The sequence below is a fragment of the Globicephala melas genome, chromosome 11 (assembly GCF_963455315.2).
Source record: "Globicephala melas chromosome 11, mGloMel1.2, whole genome shotgun sequence".
NCBI classification, from domain to species: domain Eukaryota; kingdom Metazoa; phylum Chordata; class Mammalia; order Artiodactyla; family Delphinidae; genus Globicephala; species Globicephala melas.
In genome coordinates, this window is record NC_083324.2 from 74,870,777 (window position 1) to 74,888,469 (window position 17,693).

Here is a 17,693-nt window from a genome sequence, read left to right on the forward strand (position 1 = left end):
CATCCACATAACATTAAACTGGGCTACGGTGCTTGGGTGCAGTTATTTAGGGTCCTTTCCCAAAGTGTGCATGTAGCTTCTCAGAGTTACCACCCTTGATAGTTCCTGAACTCCACTCTCAAATCCTAGAACGGCAAAGCTGCTGGAAGTGCTGCTTAGCCTGTCATGTCTTTAGAATTGGCAAATACTTTCCAGAGCGAAAGTAGCCTCAGTATCATAGTTACTTCTCTGGGTTCCAGTTCTCACTTCAGTTTCACCTGATAACATATATTTTTAGTAATTTAGTCTGTCTAAGAAGGTGATTTTTATATTGCATCCAGCTTTTTTAGTTGTCTTCCTGTGAGGGTTGGTCCAAATTATCTAGTGTTCTTTTATTTTGAGTCTTTTTTGATGCCATATTTTAAAATCTTTATTACTCTGCAGATCACATAAATCCTAAAATATGATATGTGATTAATTTGGGTTGCTTTCTTCACACTATAAAAATAAACTGTTAAGTAGCTGAAGTAATTTAAATTTTACTTTCTCTTTCATTGGTAGTCACATTAGAAATGAAAGATGAATAATCCACAAACAAAATGTGTAATCTTAAATGACGGGTTTCATAGAGAGTCAGGTAGAAAGAGCCATTAGTGATAGACAAGGGTCTGTATACCTTATACATCCTAGAGTGTTTTTCAGGATGTACACATTTTCTTTCTTTTTTTTTCCTCCCAAATGTTTTTCGTCAATATTTATTTCTTCACTTTAAGCAAGCACTTAAAGTGAAGAGAATTAGTCAGTCAAACACAATTGTTTTAAATTGTGGGAGAGTTTTGTTTAGTTTGAAATATAAAAGTTTAATTTGCTTTGCAATGTACCAGTTTTCAATGAAAGAATGAGTTTTTTGAGTTTGCACAATATGGAGGGTGCTGATTCTTGGAATGATGGCCTGCATGCTAGTTTGTATAGCAGACTCATGAATTAAATGAGTTTTTATTTAAACAGTTTTAACTTTTCTGTAAATACAATTTTTACATACTGTCTAGTGAGCATCAGTGTTTCTAGTAACTTATTTTTACCCAATTATTATATGTTTATTGTAGAAAAATGCCAAGGTGTGGGTTATTGTTTATAAGAATGCCCTTTCTTCTGACAACTGCAGATTTGGGGGGTTCCCACGACTGCCCTCATGTTTGACAATTTGCTGGAAGGACTTGCAGAACTCATTGAAAGCTGTTATACTCTTGGGTATGGTTTATTATAATAAAAGGATACAGATTAAAATTGGCCAAGGGGGACTTCCCTGGTGGCGCAGTGGTTGAGAGTCCGCCTGCCAATGCAGGTGACACGGGTTCGTGCCCCGGTCTGGGAGGATCCCACATGCCACGGTGCGGCTGGGCCCGTGAGCCATGGCTGCTGAGCCTGCGTGTCTGGAGCCTGTGCTCTGCAATGGGGGAGGCCACAACAGTGAGGCCCGCGTACCGCAAATTGACCAAGGGGAGAAAAGCATGAGACAGAGTCCAGGAAGGTTCCAGGTGTGATGTCATTCTCTCTCTCTGAAGTCTTGAACAGCATTAACTCCTGGTGATGATGTATGACAACATGCAGAGTATTGCCTACCAGAGAAGCTCACTTGAGTCTTGGTGTCCAGAGTTTTATAGAGAAGATGTAGTTGACTGCCCATGTGACTGACCTTTAGTGTCTAGCCCTTCCAGAGGTAGAACAGATGCTGCATAGTGTGAAGCCCCCAAGATAATGCCCTTGTTTTGTAAAGTCCTCAGGTAAACAGAGGTGCCTAAGGAACTCCAGAGTCCTTAAATAAACAAAAACACTCTTCCTAGAGATCAGGATGAGGCCAATTCCTAACGTCTTTTGGCTGAGATTAATTCTTTTTTGTTTTAAATATTGGAGTATAGTTGATTAATAGTGTTGTGTTAGTTTCAGGTATACTGCAAAGTGATTCAGTATCAGTTCTTTTTCAAATACTTATCTCATTTAGGTTATTACAGAATACTGAGCAGAGTTCCCTGCCTCTGTGCAGTGGTCCTTGTTGGTTATCTTAAATATAGCAGTGTATACGTGTCAATCCCAAACTCCCAATCTACCCACCCTTTTTAATTCTTTACTAAAGATGAAAGAAAAGGAGATAACAAACAGCATCTTAGATCCCTTCAGGCATCCATTAACATTTTGGAATGTAGCTCTTTATATTTTTCTATGCATATTTTTGTTTCTTCCTTTTTTACAAAAATATGTTGTTACTATACCTATGTTTTATAACCTTTCTTATTTAACATTGTATTGCAAGCCTAATTATGAATGTTTAAAAGGGCAAGAATTTAACCTTATTTACCATATGGTATTTTCTTTAGGAGAAATAAATTATCTTTGACTCAGTAAACTTTTAAATTATAACACATAGAATCATGAGTTATAAACATATTTGCAATAATATTGGACAAGCCACTTTAATACTTAGTACTTTTTTTAAAAAAAATCTTATCCAAATAATATCTGCATATGCTATAAAAATACAAAAGTATTAAAAGACTTATAATGAAAAAACAGCATTTCCTTTCCTCACTGTTCTCTACTTCTATTCCCATTCTTCAGAGGGAAACAACTTTGAACTATCTTATCTTTCAGTTTTAATTTTTTTGGCTTTTGTATTTCTAAATAATAAGTTTCCCCAGTTTCTATAGCTGTTTTTTGATTTGATACTTTCATTTTTTAACTTTCTGATATGATAGGTAACGATTTAGCTTATTGTAATCTCACATCTATTTTCCATTTATCTCAATATGGTTTTATTTCTCTCTTGGTTACCTTTCTAAATCCTGAGTATATAGTTATACTCTTATTTTTCTTTTCAGCAAGTAAGATAGTATTTCTGGACTTAGCACTTTGTATGGTGAAGATATTAGTACCTCTACCCTTCTCTTTATCAACCTCCCTAATCTTTACTTTATACTATAATGTGAAGGCTTGTTAACATTTATATTTTCTTCTGTAACCATAATTTAGTCTTTTTATTTTGTTAGAGATTGATTTTCAATGTTAACTCAGAAATTAGTTATGATTTTTATTATGACCACGTAAATATTTTTTACTGTGCAGCCAAATAAGTATATATGATGATTATATTTTCAACATTGTATAGCTCTTTGCCTTTCCAGGAGTTTGTAATCATCTTTAGTTTTTCCTCTCCTTATCTAGCTGTCTTGTCTCTTTGAGTCCCAGATTCTTCAGGATAGTATAAAATTTCACAGTCTGTCTCTCATTTCTTTTTGCCACCAAATACCTCCTAGAACTTTCTGTCTCTTGCTTAATCGAGACTGTTTGTTCCTTAGATTTGTTGCACAATTGCTATCTTAGAACTTTTCTCACTCTAAGCCTGGCTCCACTGTTTCTTGAATTTTGTATCCTCTGTTTTGGTTCTTACTGGATAACATCATGTAATTGCATAGGTAGGAGTTAATTTTCTTTGTCCTTGTCTGTGTGAAAATGTTATAACCTATACTTGTCTGTTGATTTGACTGAGTATGGAATTCATTTTCCTTCAGTACTTAAGTGGCTTTGCCTTTTTATTTTTCTTCTTCTAGAATCTGGTATTGCCAATGAGAAGTCTCCTAATATGATTCTCATTCTTTTGTAGATGGAACTCTCTCAGAGAGCTTTCTAGGATATGTTTATCTTTGTTGTGAAATTTCACCTAGATGTGAGTACTTACTTTTTTACTTGTTCATTGTACTGGACTCTCACCGACCTCTTTCTATTTGAAGATATGTTTCATATAGCTTTGGAATATTTTCTTGTATTATTTCATTGTCTATTCTCTATTTTTCTCTTTTTTTTTCCCCCCTAGAACTGTGAATTGGATGTTGGATTGTCTGGATTGATCATCTGCGTCACATTTGCTTTCATATTTTCTTTATGTCTCTTTCCTTTACCTTTTTTTGTAAAGGTTTTTGGGTTTGTCTCCACCTCTGCAAAAAAAAAAAAAAAAGACATTTTGGAAGATGCATTTTCAAATGCTTTTTATTTTCTCATTTCTTTTTTCATAGCATTCTGTTCTGATTTTATGAACTTTATTACATCTCTTGAAGATAAAAATTTGTACATGTTTAAATCCTTTTAAATTTTTAAACATTAAGGTGTAGAAATGTTTACAGTACAAAGAATTTTTTCCTGACTTATGCCTTTCTCCTGAATATTTTAGTATTTTCTACAAATCAGGATCTTCTCCTGCTTAATCACAATTCAGTTATAAAATTTAAGAAGTTAACATTTATTTATAGTTTCTTACTTCATTCAGTGGGGTATATTCTATTACAGTCATTATTTACTTTGATGCTCAGATTGTCCTGACTTGGTGAGTAGGAGCCATTCTGATATCACTTCTCTGTGTCCTTTGGCATCACCTTATCTTTTTTTTTTTTTTTTTTTTTTGCGGTACGTGGGCCTCTTACTGTTGTGGCCTCTCCCGTTGCAGAGCACAGGCTCCGGACGCGCAGGCTCAGCGGCCATGGCTCACGGGCCAAGCTGCTCCGCGGCATGTGGGATCTTCCTGGACCGGGGCACGAACTCGCGTCCCCTGCATCGGCAGGCGGACTCTCAACCACTGCGCCACCAGGGAAGCCCACACCTTATCTTTTTTTGAGAACTTCTTTGCTTTCTGCCACAACACCATGTTTCAGGCTTATTTTGTACTTTTCCTGCCTTAGCCCTGGAATTGCCTATCTTCCCAAGGATTCCTGGTTCCTTTCAGTAGAAAATGGTTTTTAGAAGATCTCGGCATTAGGTTTGCTCATTGTCATTGGAATGCTGCGGTTTCAGGCCCTTTCAGTGGACAGAGCTTGTGTGTGTGGGGGGGTGTGTGTGGTGTGTGTGTGTGTTTTATATATATGTGAATGTCTATGTATTGAAAACCATGAGTTCATGATGATACTTCTCATTCCCATTTAATATCACAGGATCAAATGAAGGCTTTTCCCTTTATATTTGTAACTCCCTTTCATAGAGAAACTTGGCTTCCATTATTCTTAATATATTTACTTATTTGATTAATTCCCCTGGATGTAATCAGTCTTCCATCTCTGCTGTCACCCCACCCTTATATGGACACTCTTTTCTTCTGTGTGGGCTGTTAGTCCCCACTCTAGGTTGCCTCCACCCTCCCACATCTCAGCATGGAAGTCTGGCCCTACCCCCAACACCATTTGGCCTCTGATATTTCTCATTAAGCTGCCCATCAGCTTGGATGCCCTCACCACTGTGATTGGGTGCTGGCACACCATATCATGTTGCCTCTTCATGAATGCCTTCCTCACCCTACCTTAGAGTTCTGATAGACTGCACCAGGGGAGCCTCCATAGATGGACACCCTTCTCACCCTACTTTGGCTCTGATAGCATCGCTACCACCCCTCCCCCAGCTTTGGATACCTTCTTTGCTCTTTTTGGCCCCTGTCTTCTCACACCTTCTCAGACTCCTTCCCAACCTTGGCCTCCTCTCCCTGCACTATGCTTTTCTACACCTAATAACTTTAAGACTGAATAATTCTGGAAGGGGAGCAGTGGGTGTATATTTCATCCAGGAGTAATTTTTCAATTTATCATGGTCTTTCATGATTAACTATTGTGTACTATTCATATTTATGAATAAACAATAAATAAAAAGCCAATTGGGAACTCTGTTTAAGTGGGTAGGACTTAAGTTTTATTTTAGAATTAGTAGGTTGGGAGCTGCCCATTGCTCTGGAGACCTCTAAATTCTGGAAATCAGTAGTCATTTTTCTAAGAAACCATCACTCATCCATAGTAGCTATACTAGTTTCCCCAAACTGTTCTGTGTGTGTGTGTGTGTGTGTCTGAGGTGAACCCTTTAGTTTTTTACCTTCGAAAAAAATACCTGCCTATATAGCATTATTGTCTCAGAGTTATTGTGGTTGATAATGGTTGTCAGCTCTTCCATGCAGATATTTATTTCCCTGTTTTCAGTTCTACATTTCCTATGAGCACTCCTTTTCTGAATTTCTAGCCTTTCTGGGGTTCTGGAGAGCAGTTTGATGTCTCAGTTATAGTTTCCTTAAGTTCTCTGGGCTTCTGGCTTTATCAGTTATGGATCCATTTTCACAAATTTAAAAAATTTCTCACTAGTTCCCTTCTCAGGTTGGGATGTTTTCAGCTGCAAATACAATCCCATCTAGAATTTATTTAAAATTAAGAAAAAACTACTTCTATAACAAGAAATCTAAAGGTATTGGAGATATAGGGTTGGTTAACTTAGCAGTTTAATGAATCTAGCGAAGATCCAGTCCATTTTCATCTTTCTTCTCTTCTAATCAGATCTGCTGTTTTTCTTGTCTCAACTAGTTGTAGCAGTTTTGTCCATTACATTCTCACTGAAGAACATCCAGAGTCTGCAGGAGTACATTCCTTCCTTGTGTTTTGTTTATAAGGTCAAATGAAACCTTCCCAGAACCCCTGCTTACATTGTATTGGTCAGTCGCTCCATCACATGTGTATTTGAAAACCAATCTGTGTGTGTGTGTGTGAGAGAGAGAGAGAGAGGGAGAGGGAGAGGGAATATGAATGGAATTAACTATAAATCAACTATCTTTAGACCTTTGCCTCTTTGACCAGCAGCGTTAGGTATCCTGGGACCTACTTAGTCAGTCTGCATTTAAGCAAGATTCCCAAGTCAACAGGATGACTTGATTGTACATTAGTGTTTGAGAAGTGCTGGTCTAGAATAGTTAAGATTTAACCCCCTAGGACTGAGAGAGAAGCCTCATTTGTAAAAGTACAGGGTCTCCATATACCTGAACAAAATCAAGGTTCAGTGAGAAAGGACGAAGGAAGAGGAGTCAGTGTGGGAATGGCTGTTGGTTTGGCAGCCAGCAGTGTCTGCCCATACTCCCTTTCCTTTTTTTTGGTTGTAGTGTGTGTGTGTGTGTGTGTGTGTGTGAGTGTTCTTTTTTCTTATCATTTTTATAGGAGGAAGAAAAGATGAATGGAGGTATGGCTTGTGAAAATGTTAATGCTATGTGTATATGATGTCCTATTATAACCTAAAATCTTATACTTAAAAGAGGTGAAATGGATCCTTAAGAGTCTTCATTTCAGCGTGTATTCATTTTCTACTGTTCTGTGAAAAATATTGCCACAAACTTAGCAACTTAAAACAATATACATTTATTATCTCACAGTTTCTGTGATTCACCAGTCTGGGCATGGCTGAGTCCTTCACAAGGCTGCAGTCAGTGTATTGATCAGGGCTGGGTTCTCAACTGGGGAAGGATCTGCTTCCAAGCTCACGTGGTTGTTGGCATCATTCAGTTCCCTGTGGGCTGTTGGACTGAGGGCCTCAGTTTTTTGCTGGCTGTCAGCCAGAGGCCTCCTCAGTTGCTTGCATGCAGTCCTCTCCATAGGCCAGCTCAATAAAGCATCTTGCATCTTCAGAGCCAGCAAGTGACAGAGGTTCCTAGCAAGGTGGACGTTACAATCTTATGTAATCACATACAAATCCATCCTCTTTGTCATATTCTGTTGGTTAGAAGTCAGTCATAGGTCATATTCACACTGAAGGAGAGAGAATTACATAAGGACATGAATATCAAGAGATGGGGATTATGGGAACCACTTTAGAGTGTGTCACAAAGGATCTCTAGCTGACTGGAAAAATAAGTGACGATGTAAATTGCACGTTGTGTAGAGGTTCCTGCTTAAAACTGGTACTGTGCATTATACTCAGGCAATCAAGAAATTTGCTGATGTAGCCAAATATTTAAAACAGAGGTAAGCTTTGATGGTACCTTTGTAATATTAATTATCATTGCTAAACAGTTTCCTTAGTTTTAAGTTTATTAACATGGTTAATAGTATTTCATGAATTAAGCTTTAGATGTTTATTTCTTTTTTTTTTTTAGTTGACTATATTGTGGAGTATGACTATGATGCTGTACATGATGATGAGTTAACTATTCGAGTTGGGGAAATCATCAGGAACGTGAGAAAACTACAGGAGGAAGGATGGCTAGAAGGAGAACTAAATGGGAGAAGAGGAATGTTTCCTGATAATTTTGTTAAGGTAAGCATTCTCAGTTAAATTCCTAGCTGTTGCTTCACAGGATTCAATCATTCATTCATTCATTCATTTATCTATCTATTTATTTATTTATGGCTGTGTTGGGTCGTTGGGTCTTCGTTGCTGTGCACGGGCTTTCTCTAGTTGCGGCGAGCAGGGGCTACTCTTCATTGCGGTGCGCGGGCTTCTCATTGTGGTGGCTTCTCTTGTTGCAGAGCACGGGCTCTAGGCGCAGGGGCTTCAGTAGTTGCAGCATGCGGGCTCAGTAGTTGTGGCTTGCAGGCTGTAGAGCACAGGCTCAGTAGTTGTGGTGCACGGGTTTAGTTATTCTGTGGCATGTGGGATCTGCCTGGACCAGGGCTCGAACCTGTGTCCCCCGCATTGGCAGGCAGATTCTTAACCACTGTGCCACCAGGGAAGCCCAATGTTTGAGCTTTGAAGCAGCTTTTTTATGAGCTTCATACTGATTTTGGAGATGCTACAGGTTATTATATGATCTGTTATTGTTACAGTGTTTTTACTTTAGTGCTTTAAAAAATAAGTGAGTATGTTTACAGAAGATGTCTCAGGTGCTGGTAAGTGAATTGCTGTTCCTTATATTTTTAAATTTAAAATGGAATTTTGGTCCCTTTTGAAGAGTTCTCAGAGCTTGATAATGTGTTTCAGGCTTTTTTTTTTTTTTTTTTTTTTGCGGTACGCGGGCCTCTCACTGTTGTGGCCTCTCCCGCTGTGGAGCACAGGCTCCGGACGCGCAGGTTCAGCAGCCATGGCTTACGGGCCCAGCCGCTCCGCGGCATGTGGGATCTTCCCGGACCGGGGCACGAACCTGTGTCTCCTGCATCGGCAGGCGGACTCTCAACCGCTGCGCCACCAGGGAAGCCCCTAGAAAATGTTTTAAACTGAATTATTTGTACCCCCTCCTCCCTTTACATCCTGTTTTTCATACCACAAATTTAAATTCGAGGCATTATTATATACATCATGTTAATGTTTACCTTGGACTTACCTGGAAAGTTAAATTTTAATTTTTGCCCTTAAAGAGTTAATAAATTTCTTTCTGCTAAGATATTTTAAGTTGTAGAAATAATTTAAACCAGGAAAGCTTGAGTGTCAGAAGCTAGACTTCTGGGATATCTCCTGGTTTTGCTTTGTGGATCAGTACTCATTACCTGCTTGTCAATGTCATCTGTGACCTCAAGGAGTCCAGCAGCTTTGAGAGAAGGGTCTCCATGTAGGCCTGATGTCTTTTGAGTCATAGGTACTCTAGCCCTCATTCCCTGCAGTTCTTATCCTTTCATCCTAGGGCTGAAAGCTCAAATAACATTCTTGAATTACCAAAACTAGTATAAAAAGTATGACCATCATAAACTTTGGGGGCATTTTCAGTCCACTTCAGTAAGTGTTGTGTGTCTGAAAGAATATGGTTAAGAGAAGGGCTCTTTATTTAGTGTTTTTCCCACTCTACTTCACTTGGCTCTCATTAACATTCTTGTGACAGAAAAAGGAAAAGAGTAGGATGCCATTGACAATGAATGTGCATAACTGCCCCCCTCCTTTCCTATTTTTGCCTTTTCCAAATTGGGGAGGGGCTGCTGAAATAGGGAGGCCCTTTGTTAAAATTAGAGAGACAGCAATTATGTGGAGAATAGCATATTTGAGGGAGAGAATAAGTTGAGAAACTTGCAAAATAGCCCTGGTATATTATATCTGTCATTGTTTTCTTTGCAAATTTTGATATGTTGGCACTCAGAAGGTACATATTGATTTCATATTATGGAGATTCTCTCCTGCTGGTCATTTTTCTTTAGACTTAAGCGTTTTTTGTGGATATCTATTTAATTTAATTGTAATGAAAACGAAAATCTAATGACTCAAGGTAGTTCCTCTGGATCATACCTTATATACTATCACTTATATTCTGAAAAACAAAATGAAAATTTTGGGAATGAGGTAAACCACTTTGTTATGTTGGAAACCTAATTTTTCAATTGTGGGTCCAGTATTGACTCAGTCAAAGCTAAAAGAGTGGACATGTATCATATAAATATTTAATCCTGCTTATTTTTCTTTTCTTTAGTAATATCACTCTTCCATATCTTCTGATTTATGCTTCTGTAAAGTGGAAGCACTAGTTTTATATAACACTTCTGGAAATCCTGAATATTAAATTAAAAATAAGTGTAGTCCCCCCCACCCATCCATGGTTTTGCTTTCCGAAGCCTCAGTTACCCACAGTCAACTATGGCCCAAAAATATTAAAACAGAAAATTCCAGAAATAAACAATTCATAAGTTTTAAATTGCGTGCCTTTCTGCCTAGGATGTGAATCATCCCTTTGTCCAGCATATCCTACCCATCACTTAGTAGTAGCCCTCTTGATTATCAGATCAACTGTCACAGTATTGCAGTGCTTACATTCAGGTAACCCTTATTTTACTTAATAATGGCCCCAAAGCTTAAGAGTAGTGATGCTGACCTTTCAGGTATGTGAACGGAAGCCGTAAAGTGCTTCCTTTAAGTGAAAAGATGAAAGTTTAATAAGGAAAGAAAAAAAAATCATGTGCTGAGGTTGCTAAGATCTGTGGTAAGAATGAATCTTCTGTCTGTGAAATTGTGAAGAAGAAAAAAGGAATTCATACTAGTTTTGCTGTCTCACCTCAAACTGGAAAAGTTATGGTCACGGTGTGTGATAGATGCTTAGTTAAGATGGAAAAGGCATTATATTTGTAAGATTTTTCGAAAGAGAGACAGAAATGACATTCACATAACTTTTATTAGAGTATATTGTTATAATTGTTCTATTTTATTATCAGTTGTTAATCTCTTACTGTGTCTAATTTATAAATTAAACTTTATCTTGGGTATGTATATATAGGAAAAACCACAGTATGTGTAAGACTCAGTACTGTCTGCATTTCCAGGCATCCACTGGGGGTCTTGGGACCCTGTGGATAAGGAGGGACTACTGTATTCCTCAGATTTTAATTAGCATAAGCAGGACTGTAACTCTGTTTAGGGATTTGGTGATTAAGATATCTGTCTATTCCATTTGAGAAGTAAAAGGAAGCTCTTGCCATCTAATCTGGTTTTTATTATTCTTTGTGACCTTTGCTTCTAGGTTGTAGAGGGTAATTGCTTTCTATTTTCAGATCATGGTCATGTACTGGCCATGATCAAATAACCAAATTGTAAAGTAGATACATTACAACATGAAGGAGTGGTTTATGAATCTTATTGATTAACCTTTTATCTGTTTTTGGTTAGTGTAATCAGAATTAAGTATATTTGATTACCTTAGTAGATGGAGAGTAACTATATCTTCTCCAACCTTTTTAAAGCTACCCCTCATTTGCTTATATTTTTTGTCTTTTCCTTTAATTTGCTACTTCATACTCCTTATCCTACTTTCTTATCCTTATGAAACCAAGCAAATCAATATAGTACATTCTTATCTATATGGAGATTATCGACAATGTATTTTTTTCTTGGCCAATTTTGTATTGACATTACCTGTTGTGGAGGAGGCTTCCCTCATTTGTAGAATGAGATTTCGTTTTTTTGAGTTTGCTTTCTCAATACATGATACTTTCTCAAGTGAAGAAACCTCTTTTACTGCATCTCCTGGAGTCATTTTCAAAGTCAGTAAAGGAAGCAAAGTTTGTAGGAAAGAGATACTATAATGTTAATATGTATTTTATTTACTGGCTGACTAGGTAAAAGGAAACAAAGGGCAAAGAAGGAAGAAACACTGGAAGCCTTAGTAACACTTCATAGGTACTCAATATAATTGCTATTTAAGATGATAGCCAAAGAGTAATTTGGAGATACTATGTGTCCAGGAACGAGGGAAGAGAATAGGTTGATGAGACAGAGAGAGAGAGAGAGTTCGTGTGTGTGTGTGTGTGTGTGTGTGTGTGTGTGTGTGTGTGTGTGTGTGTGTTTCTGGTGGTAGTAGTTTGGAGCAGGGAGAGGTTCCAGAGGCGGAGGGGGTGGAGCCTAAAGCAGGCTTTACCCTATTTGTAATTTTGCTTAGAGCTGAAAGTCACTTGATACTTTTGATAACATCGTAGTTGGCACTATGTATTTGGAAGGCTGTAAACCTGAGTTTTCCCTATTCAGTGTAGACTGTATATATTTTAATTTTGTTTTCCTTCCCCTTTTGTGTTTTTTGTCCTCAGAAGATTTATTATACCTAATATTCATGGATTTGATTATGTCTCAGTGAATATTGAAGGTCCTCAAAATGTTTCTAGATCTTGAGCAATATGTTGTAAATTAATATTTTTAGAAGCGGGAGACATTGTCATTGTATTAATATATCATACTTGTTTATGTGGTTAATTTTTATTAAAAGATAACACAAATATCTAGTTATTTAGCTAGCCAACAGGATAGAACCAAGATTTATACCCAAGTCATCTTGTCTCTTGAACCTGTCTGCTGTCTCACATTTGGTCAGATTGGAATTCTTTTCCTAGAGGAATAAGATTTGAATATCAAGCCAAGTTCTTGGTCTCCTGTACCAATAGCTTTCAGCTTTTTTAGTTTTTATTTAATCTTTTTAAAATGTAGGTAGCCCAGTAGTGGGATTGCTGGGCTGTATGGTAGTTCTATTTTTAGTTTTTTAAGGAACCTCCATACTGTTCTCCATGGTGGCTGTATCACTTTACATTCCCACCAACAGTGAAAGAGGGCATATACCCTGAGAAAACCATAATTCAAAAAGAGTCAAGTATCACAATGTTCCTTGCAGCTCTATTTACAATAGCCAGGACATGGAAGCAACCTAAGTGTCCACTGACAGATGAATGGATAAAGAAGATGTGGCACATATATACAATGGAATATTACTCAGCCATAAAAAGAAATGGAATTGAGTCATTTGTAGTGAGGTGGATGGACCTAGAGTCTGTCATCAGAGTGAAGTAAGTCAGAAAGAGAGAAACAAATACTGTATGCTAACACATATATATAGAATCTAAAAAAAAAAAAGTTTCTGAAGAACCTAGGGGCAGGACAGGAATAAAGACGCAGAGACATAGAGAATGGACTTGAGGACACGGGGAGGGGGAAGGGTAAACTAGGACGAAGTGAGAGAGTGGCATGGACATATATATACTACCAAATGTAAAACAGATAGCTAGTGGAAAACAGCCACATAGCACAGGGAGATCAGCTCCGTGCTTTGTGACCACCTAGAAGGTTGGGATAGGGAGTGTGGGAGACACAAGAGGGAAGGGATTTGGGGATATATGTGTACATATAGCTGATTCACTTTGCTGTACGGCAGAAACTAATACAACATTGTAAAGCAATTATACTCCAACAAAGATGTTAAAAATAAATAAATAAAATGTAAGTGGCTCATGAGATGTTCAGGAGAATCCAAAATGAATACTCCTTGGCATGTTGAGGTTGTAACTACCAGTTTTTATATAGATTTCATATTTTCATTAGATTGAAAAATATTTAGTGCAGTCTGAAAACCGTGAGGTTTTCATATGGTGTGTCATGTATTAATAGCAAATTGAAGTGTTTTTCCTTAAGTACATTACCAGTAAAAATGAAGCAGTCACTATAGTGTGAAATGTTTTGTGTGTCTTCTATGATTTGTACTTTACTAATTTTCAGAATTTTTCACCAACAGTTTTCCCAAAATGGAAAACTTTTTTTCTGTTTGCAAAATGATATGCCTTGTTAAAAAACACAAACAAAGCAAGCATCAAACACTTCTGAACAGTATAAAGAAGTCAAAGTAATCTGAAATCCTACCAGCTAGAGAGTAACAACTAGTTAACATTGCAGTAGACATAAACACCTGGAGATACAGATTCTTTGTTAACTTTATATGTGAAAAATACCTCCTGGTTAGTGATTTGCTTTATTTTCCATGGTTACTTTTAATGAACAGAAACTGTTAATTTTAATATCAAATGTGTGAAGTAGGAATCCAGTTTCACTCCCTACTCCCTAAATGTGGAGCATTATAAGCACCGTGTGTTTTAAGATTCAGTTTTTTCCCCTCACTTTTTGCCTGTTGTAAATCAAGTTTGTCTGTTTATGGACTCTTTATTTTGTTTCATTATCAGTATGTCTGTTTATATGCCAGTACACACTAATTTATAGTATCATACAGTTTTTCTTTATATCTTGGTTAAAAAAAAAGTCCCCTCACTTTCTTTTCACTGAAGTATTTTGGGTGTTCTTGGTCTTTTGTTCTTCTCTACAAATTTAGAACCAGTTTATTTAATTGCTCTCCCAAGTCTGTGATATATTTATTCAGTTGCATTGCATCATTGCATCAGTTTTAAGGGAAAATGCTATCTTTATGATAATGAGTTTTCAGTCACTGAACATGGCATGACTTCTCTTTCATATGTCTTCTTTTATGTCTTCCAATAAAACTTCATACTTCTTTTCATGAAGATTCACCTATCTTCTGTTAGACCTATGACTTAGGGTTTATCAAACTACAGCCCATGGGCCAAATCTAAACACCACCTGTTTTTATAGTGTCCATGAGCTGAGAATGCTAGCTAGGAATTATACAAATAGTTGGAAAAATTCGAGTGAAGAACAGTATTTAATGACATGTGAAAAATTATATGAAATTGAAATTTTAGTGTTCATAAATAAAATTTTGTTGGAGCATAGCTCTGTTCATTCATTTAAGTATATGACTGCTTTTGCACTACAAATGGCAGAGTTCATTGTTGCAACAGAGATTGTATGGCTTCCAGATCCTAAAATATTTTACTAACTAGCCCATTATAGAAAAAGTTTGCCCAGTTCCCTGACTTAGAATTATTGTTTGTCCTATTGTTTGTTTATGATTGCAGGGTTTCTTTGTGTGTTGGGATAGAGGTGGTGTTTCAGCCTCACTTTGTTTACCTCTATCTCTAGTTCTGATAAGACTTAAACTCCTAATAAGTCATTGTTACCAAAGTGTGTTATATTCTTTAGATATGTGTGGGCAGAGAAAAAGGTTGAAAAACTGTTGATATTATGTTTTATAATAATAATCACTATACCTGGTTTTGGTATTTTACATTTGAGAATTTAATAAAATACAACTTAATTTGCCTATTTGCTGATTTCCCCTTTTGTAGGAAATTAAGAGAGAGACAGAATCCAAGGATGACAATTTGCCCATCAAACGGGAAAGGCAAGGGAATGTAGCAAGTCTTGTACAACGAATAAGCACCTATGGACTTCTAGCCGGAGGAATTCAGCCACATCCACAAACCAAAAACATTAAGAAGAGTATGTAAATAATTTTTTTCCTGTTTATTTAAATCAAAATAGAATGTTGTTTTATAACAGTCCATAAGTTATAGTAAGAAAAATTAGCTCAACCTTTTGTAACAGAATACAAAAACTTCTTGCTTATTCTCATGTTACTACTTATTGGCCCATGTATTCAGTCTTCATCTGGTAATCCAGCATGAGCTGCTGACAGCCGTCTGTAGGGATTGTAAATTAAGATACAAGGCATTGTTTTCTTATTAGTCTTACACACTCTATTAAATAGTTAACACTTTGCCTTAAATTTACTTTAATATCATTTATTTAATGGGATGCTAAAATGTCTGCTCATCCTTAAGCAGTATAGATGTAAGCATTTGATAAAACGTTTTCTTTAGTGGTTAGCCATCTGAACATGTACATTCAGTTTTCCAAGGTGGCTGGCCCAGCAGAGTGCTTTTTAAGTATTCAGTGTAAATATGTTAAGAGAACAGTTTAGCATAGAGAGAGCACCATGTTTAAAATGGGACGTGAATTTGAGTCTGTCTTACAACCTTAGATCACTTAAACTCTTGAGTTTTATTTTACTGCTGGTGAGAAAGTTGTAAGAAAAAACGACTGGTAATATTGCTGTTCTCAAAAACTTAGTCTTGGAAAGACTGTTACTCGAAAAAGCATTAAACATATACAAAGAAGTACTACATTTATGGGAGCGGATAGTGTTTTAACATAGTAAACCTGAAGCCCCTTGAGAGACTGAATACTGACTACTATGTTCAATTTGATTTAATAAGTTATAAATGAGTATTTAACCACATTTATCTTCGATCAGTGTCTTTGATGTTGTGGTCCCTTGTGCTTGATGTTGGTACTAAAATGCCTTATGTGCCACGTAGTCTATAATATAAAGAAATTTTGTTTACATACCTTTCACAAATGTAAGACTATTTATGATTTTTATATTGCCCTTATATCTCAACCTGTTACTTTCTATGCTACTGTCTATGAATTTGGGGAAACGTCCACTTTCTGGGTTATATCACCCTCTGATTATTTTCATAAAATGAAAACAGATTTTCATAAAAAACAGGTTTCATGACACTGAGACAGACCAATAAAGGGTTATAGGTGTTCTTTGTTTCCCAGTAAATGCAATGTACAAACAATATTTAGATATTACCCATACTGCTGTCAGCGTACTGCCTGAGGGTGGGCAGTTTACTAGTTCTAGTTGTCCTTGACTCTTTAACTCTGTTTGGGGATTGGGGGATAGATAACAGTATTTCCATATCCTACAGGTGAATCTCTATATAGAACTTCTATGCACAAGGAGAATTTTAGACCCACAAAAGGATTATTTGTGACCTCTGTTGTAAAACTTATTTACTACTTTCTTTAGCTTTACTGAGCTATAAAGGGACAAATTTCATCTTAAGTAGAGGCTGGACAAAGGACATCAAGGTTATTTTGTCTCCTAATGGGAAAGGACTCTAAATTTTACCTTCCTTGAGAACCCTGGTCATAATTCATTTTCCTGTAAGGAGGAGAAACCATTATATAGTTGGTGCCAGGAGGCTTAGGCTTTTTCCTAAGGATCCTCCATAATTTGTTTTTAAGTACATGTGCTGCAAAGACTGAATTGGTCATTTGGTGCTAGCTAACATTTAAAACAGGATGCAGGTTGTTTTTGCTTTCAGATTACTTTTCCAGGAAAAGCAGCTAATGTTTTTTTTTTCTTTATCAGATTTTTTTTTTTTGTTACTGTTAGTTTGAATCATATCCTTAATTTATGGAATAGATCAGTTATTCAAAAGCCGTTCATTGTAATGTTAAATAGTAGTATATACCCTTTTAATCAATACCATTAATATTTAAAAAAAAAACATTTTAAAGGTTGGTAATGATAAAGCCTGCATTGTGAAGGTTCATTTCAAATCTTTGTGTGCCAAGACAGGTGAATCTGCATGTGTGTTGAATTTTGTCTAAGCAACTAAAAGGAGAAGTTCAAATAGATAGTATGATATCTGGAGACTGGAATTGTTAGCTATTTTTCTCTAGTCTCCAAAGCCAAAAAGTGTTGGCCTTTTTGCAAAGTCTAGTCACAAAACCATTGAAACTTTTGCTATTGCGTGTAAGTTAAGCATGATATCCTCTTTAGTAAGACAGGTATTTTCTAGAGTGAGCACAGAAAATTTTCCAGGATAAAGTTGATTGCAATAAGTTGCTAAAGTTACAGAAAAGAACCAATTTACACTTCTCATAGCAAAAACATGTACAAATGACATTACTGCTGAGACCCTTGTAAAATCAGGCACAAAGGTAATGGTGTAGTTTACTTGCACTAAATAAATGACATCTTTCAGCATCACAATTCTATA

The 17,693-nt window shown here is 36.6% G+C and overlaps 1 protein-coding gene across 2 annotated transcripts in view; it reads left to right on the forward strand.

Annotated features, from left to right (window-relative positions):
- The window catches only part of CD2AP (CD2 associated protein), a 102,797-nt gene that overhangs the window by 22,403 nt on the left and 62,701 nt on the right, over nucleotides 1-17,693 (forward strand). For both annotated transcript variants that reach the window (XM_060307983.2, XM_030870521.3), the window contains exons 2-3: nucleotides 7,913-8,073; nucleotides 15,180-15,333. In XM_060307983.2, the coding sequence (XP_060163966.1) occupies nucleotides 7,913-8,073; nucleotides 15,180-15,333 (315 nt within the window). The remainder of the gene's footprint in view (nucleotides 1-7,912; nucleotides 8,074-15,179; nucleotides 15,334-17,693) is intronic.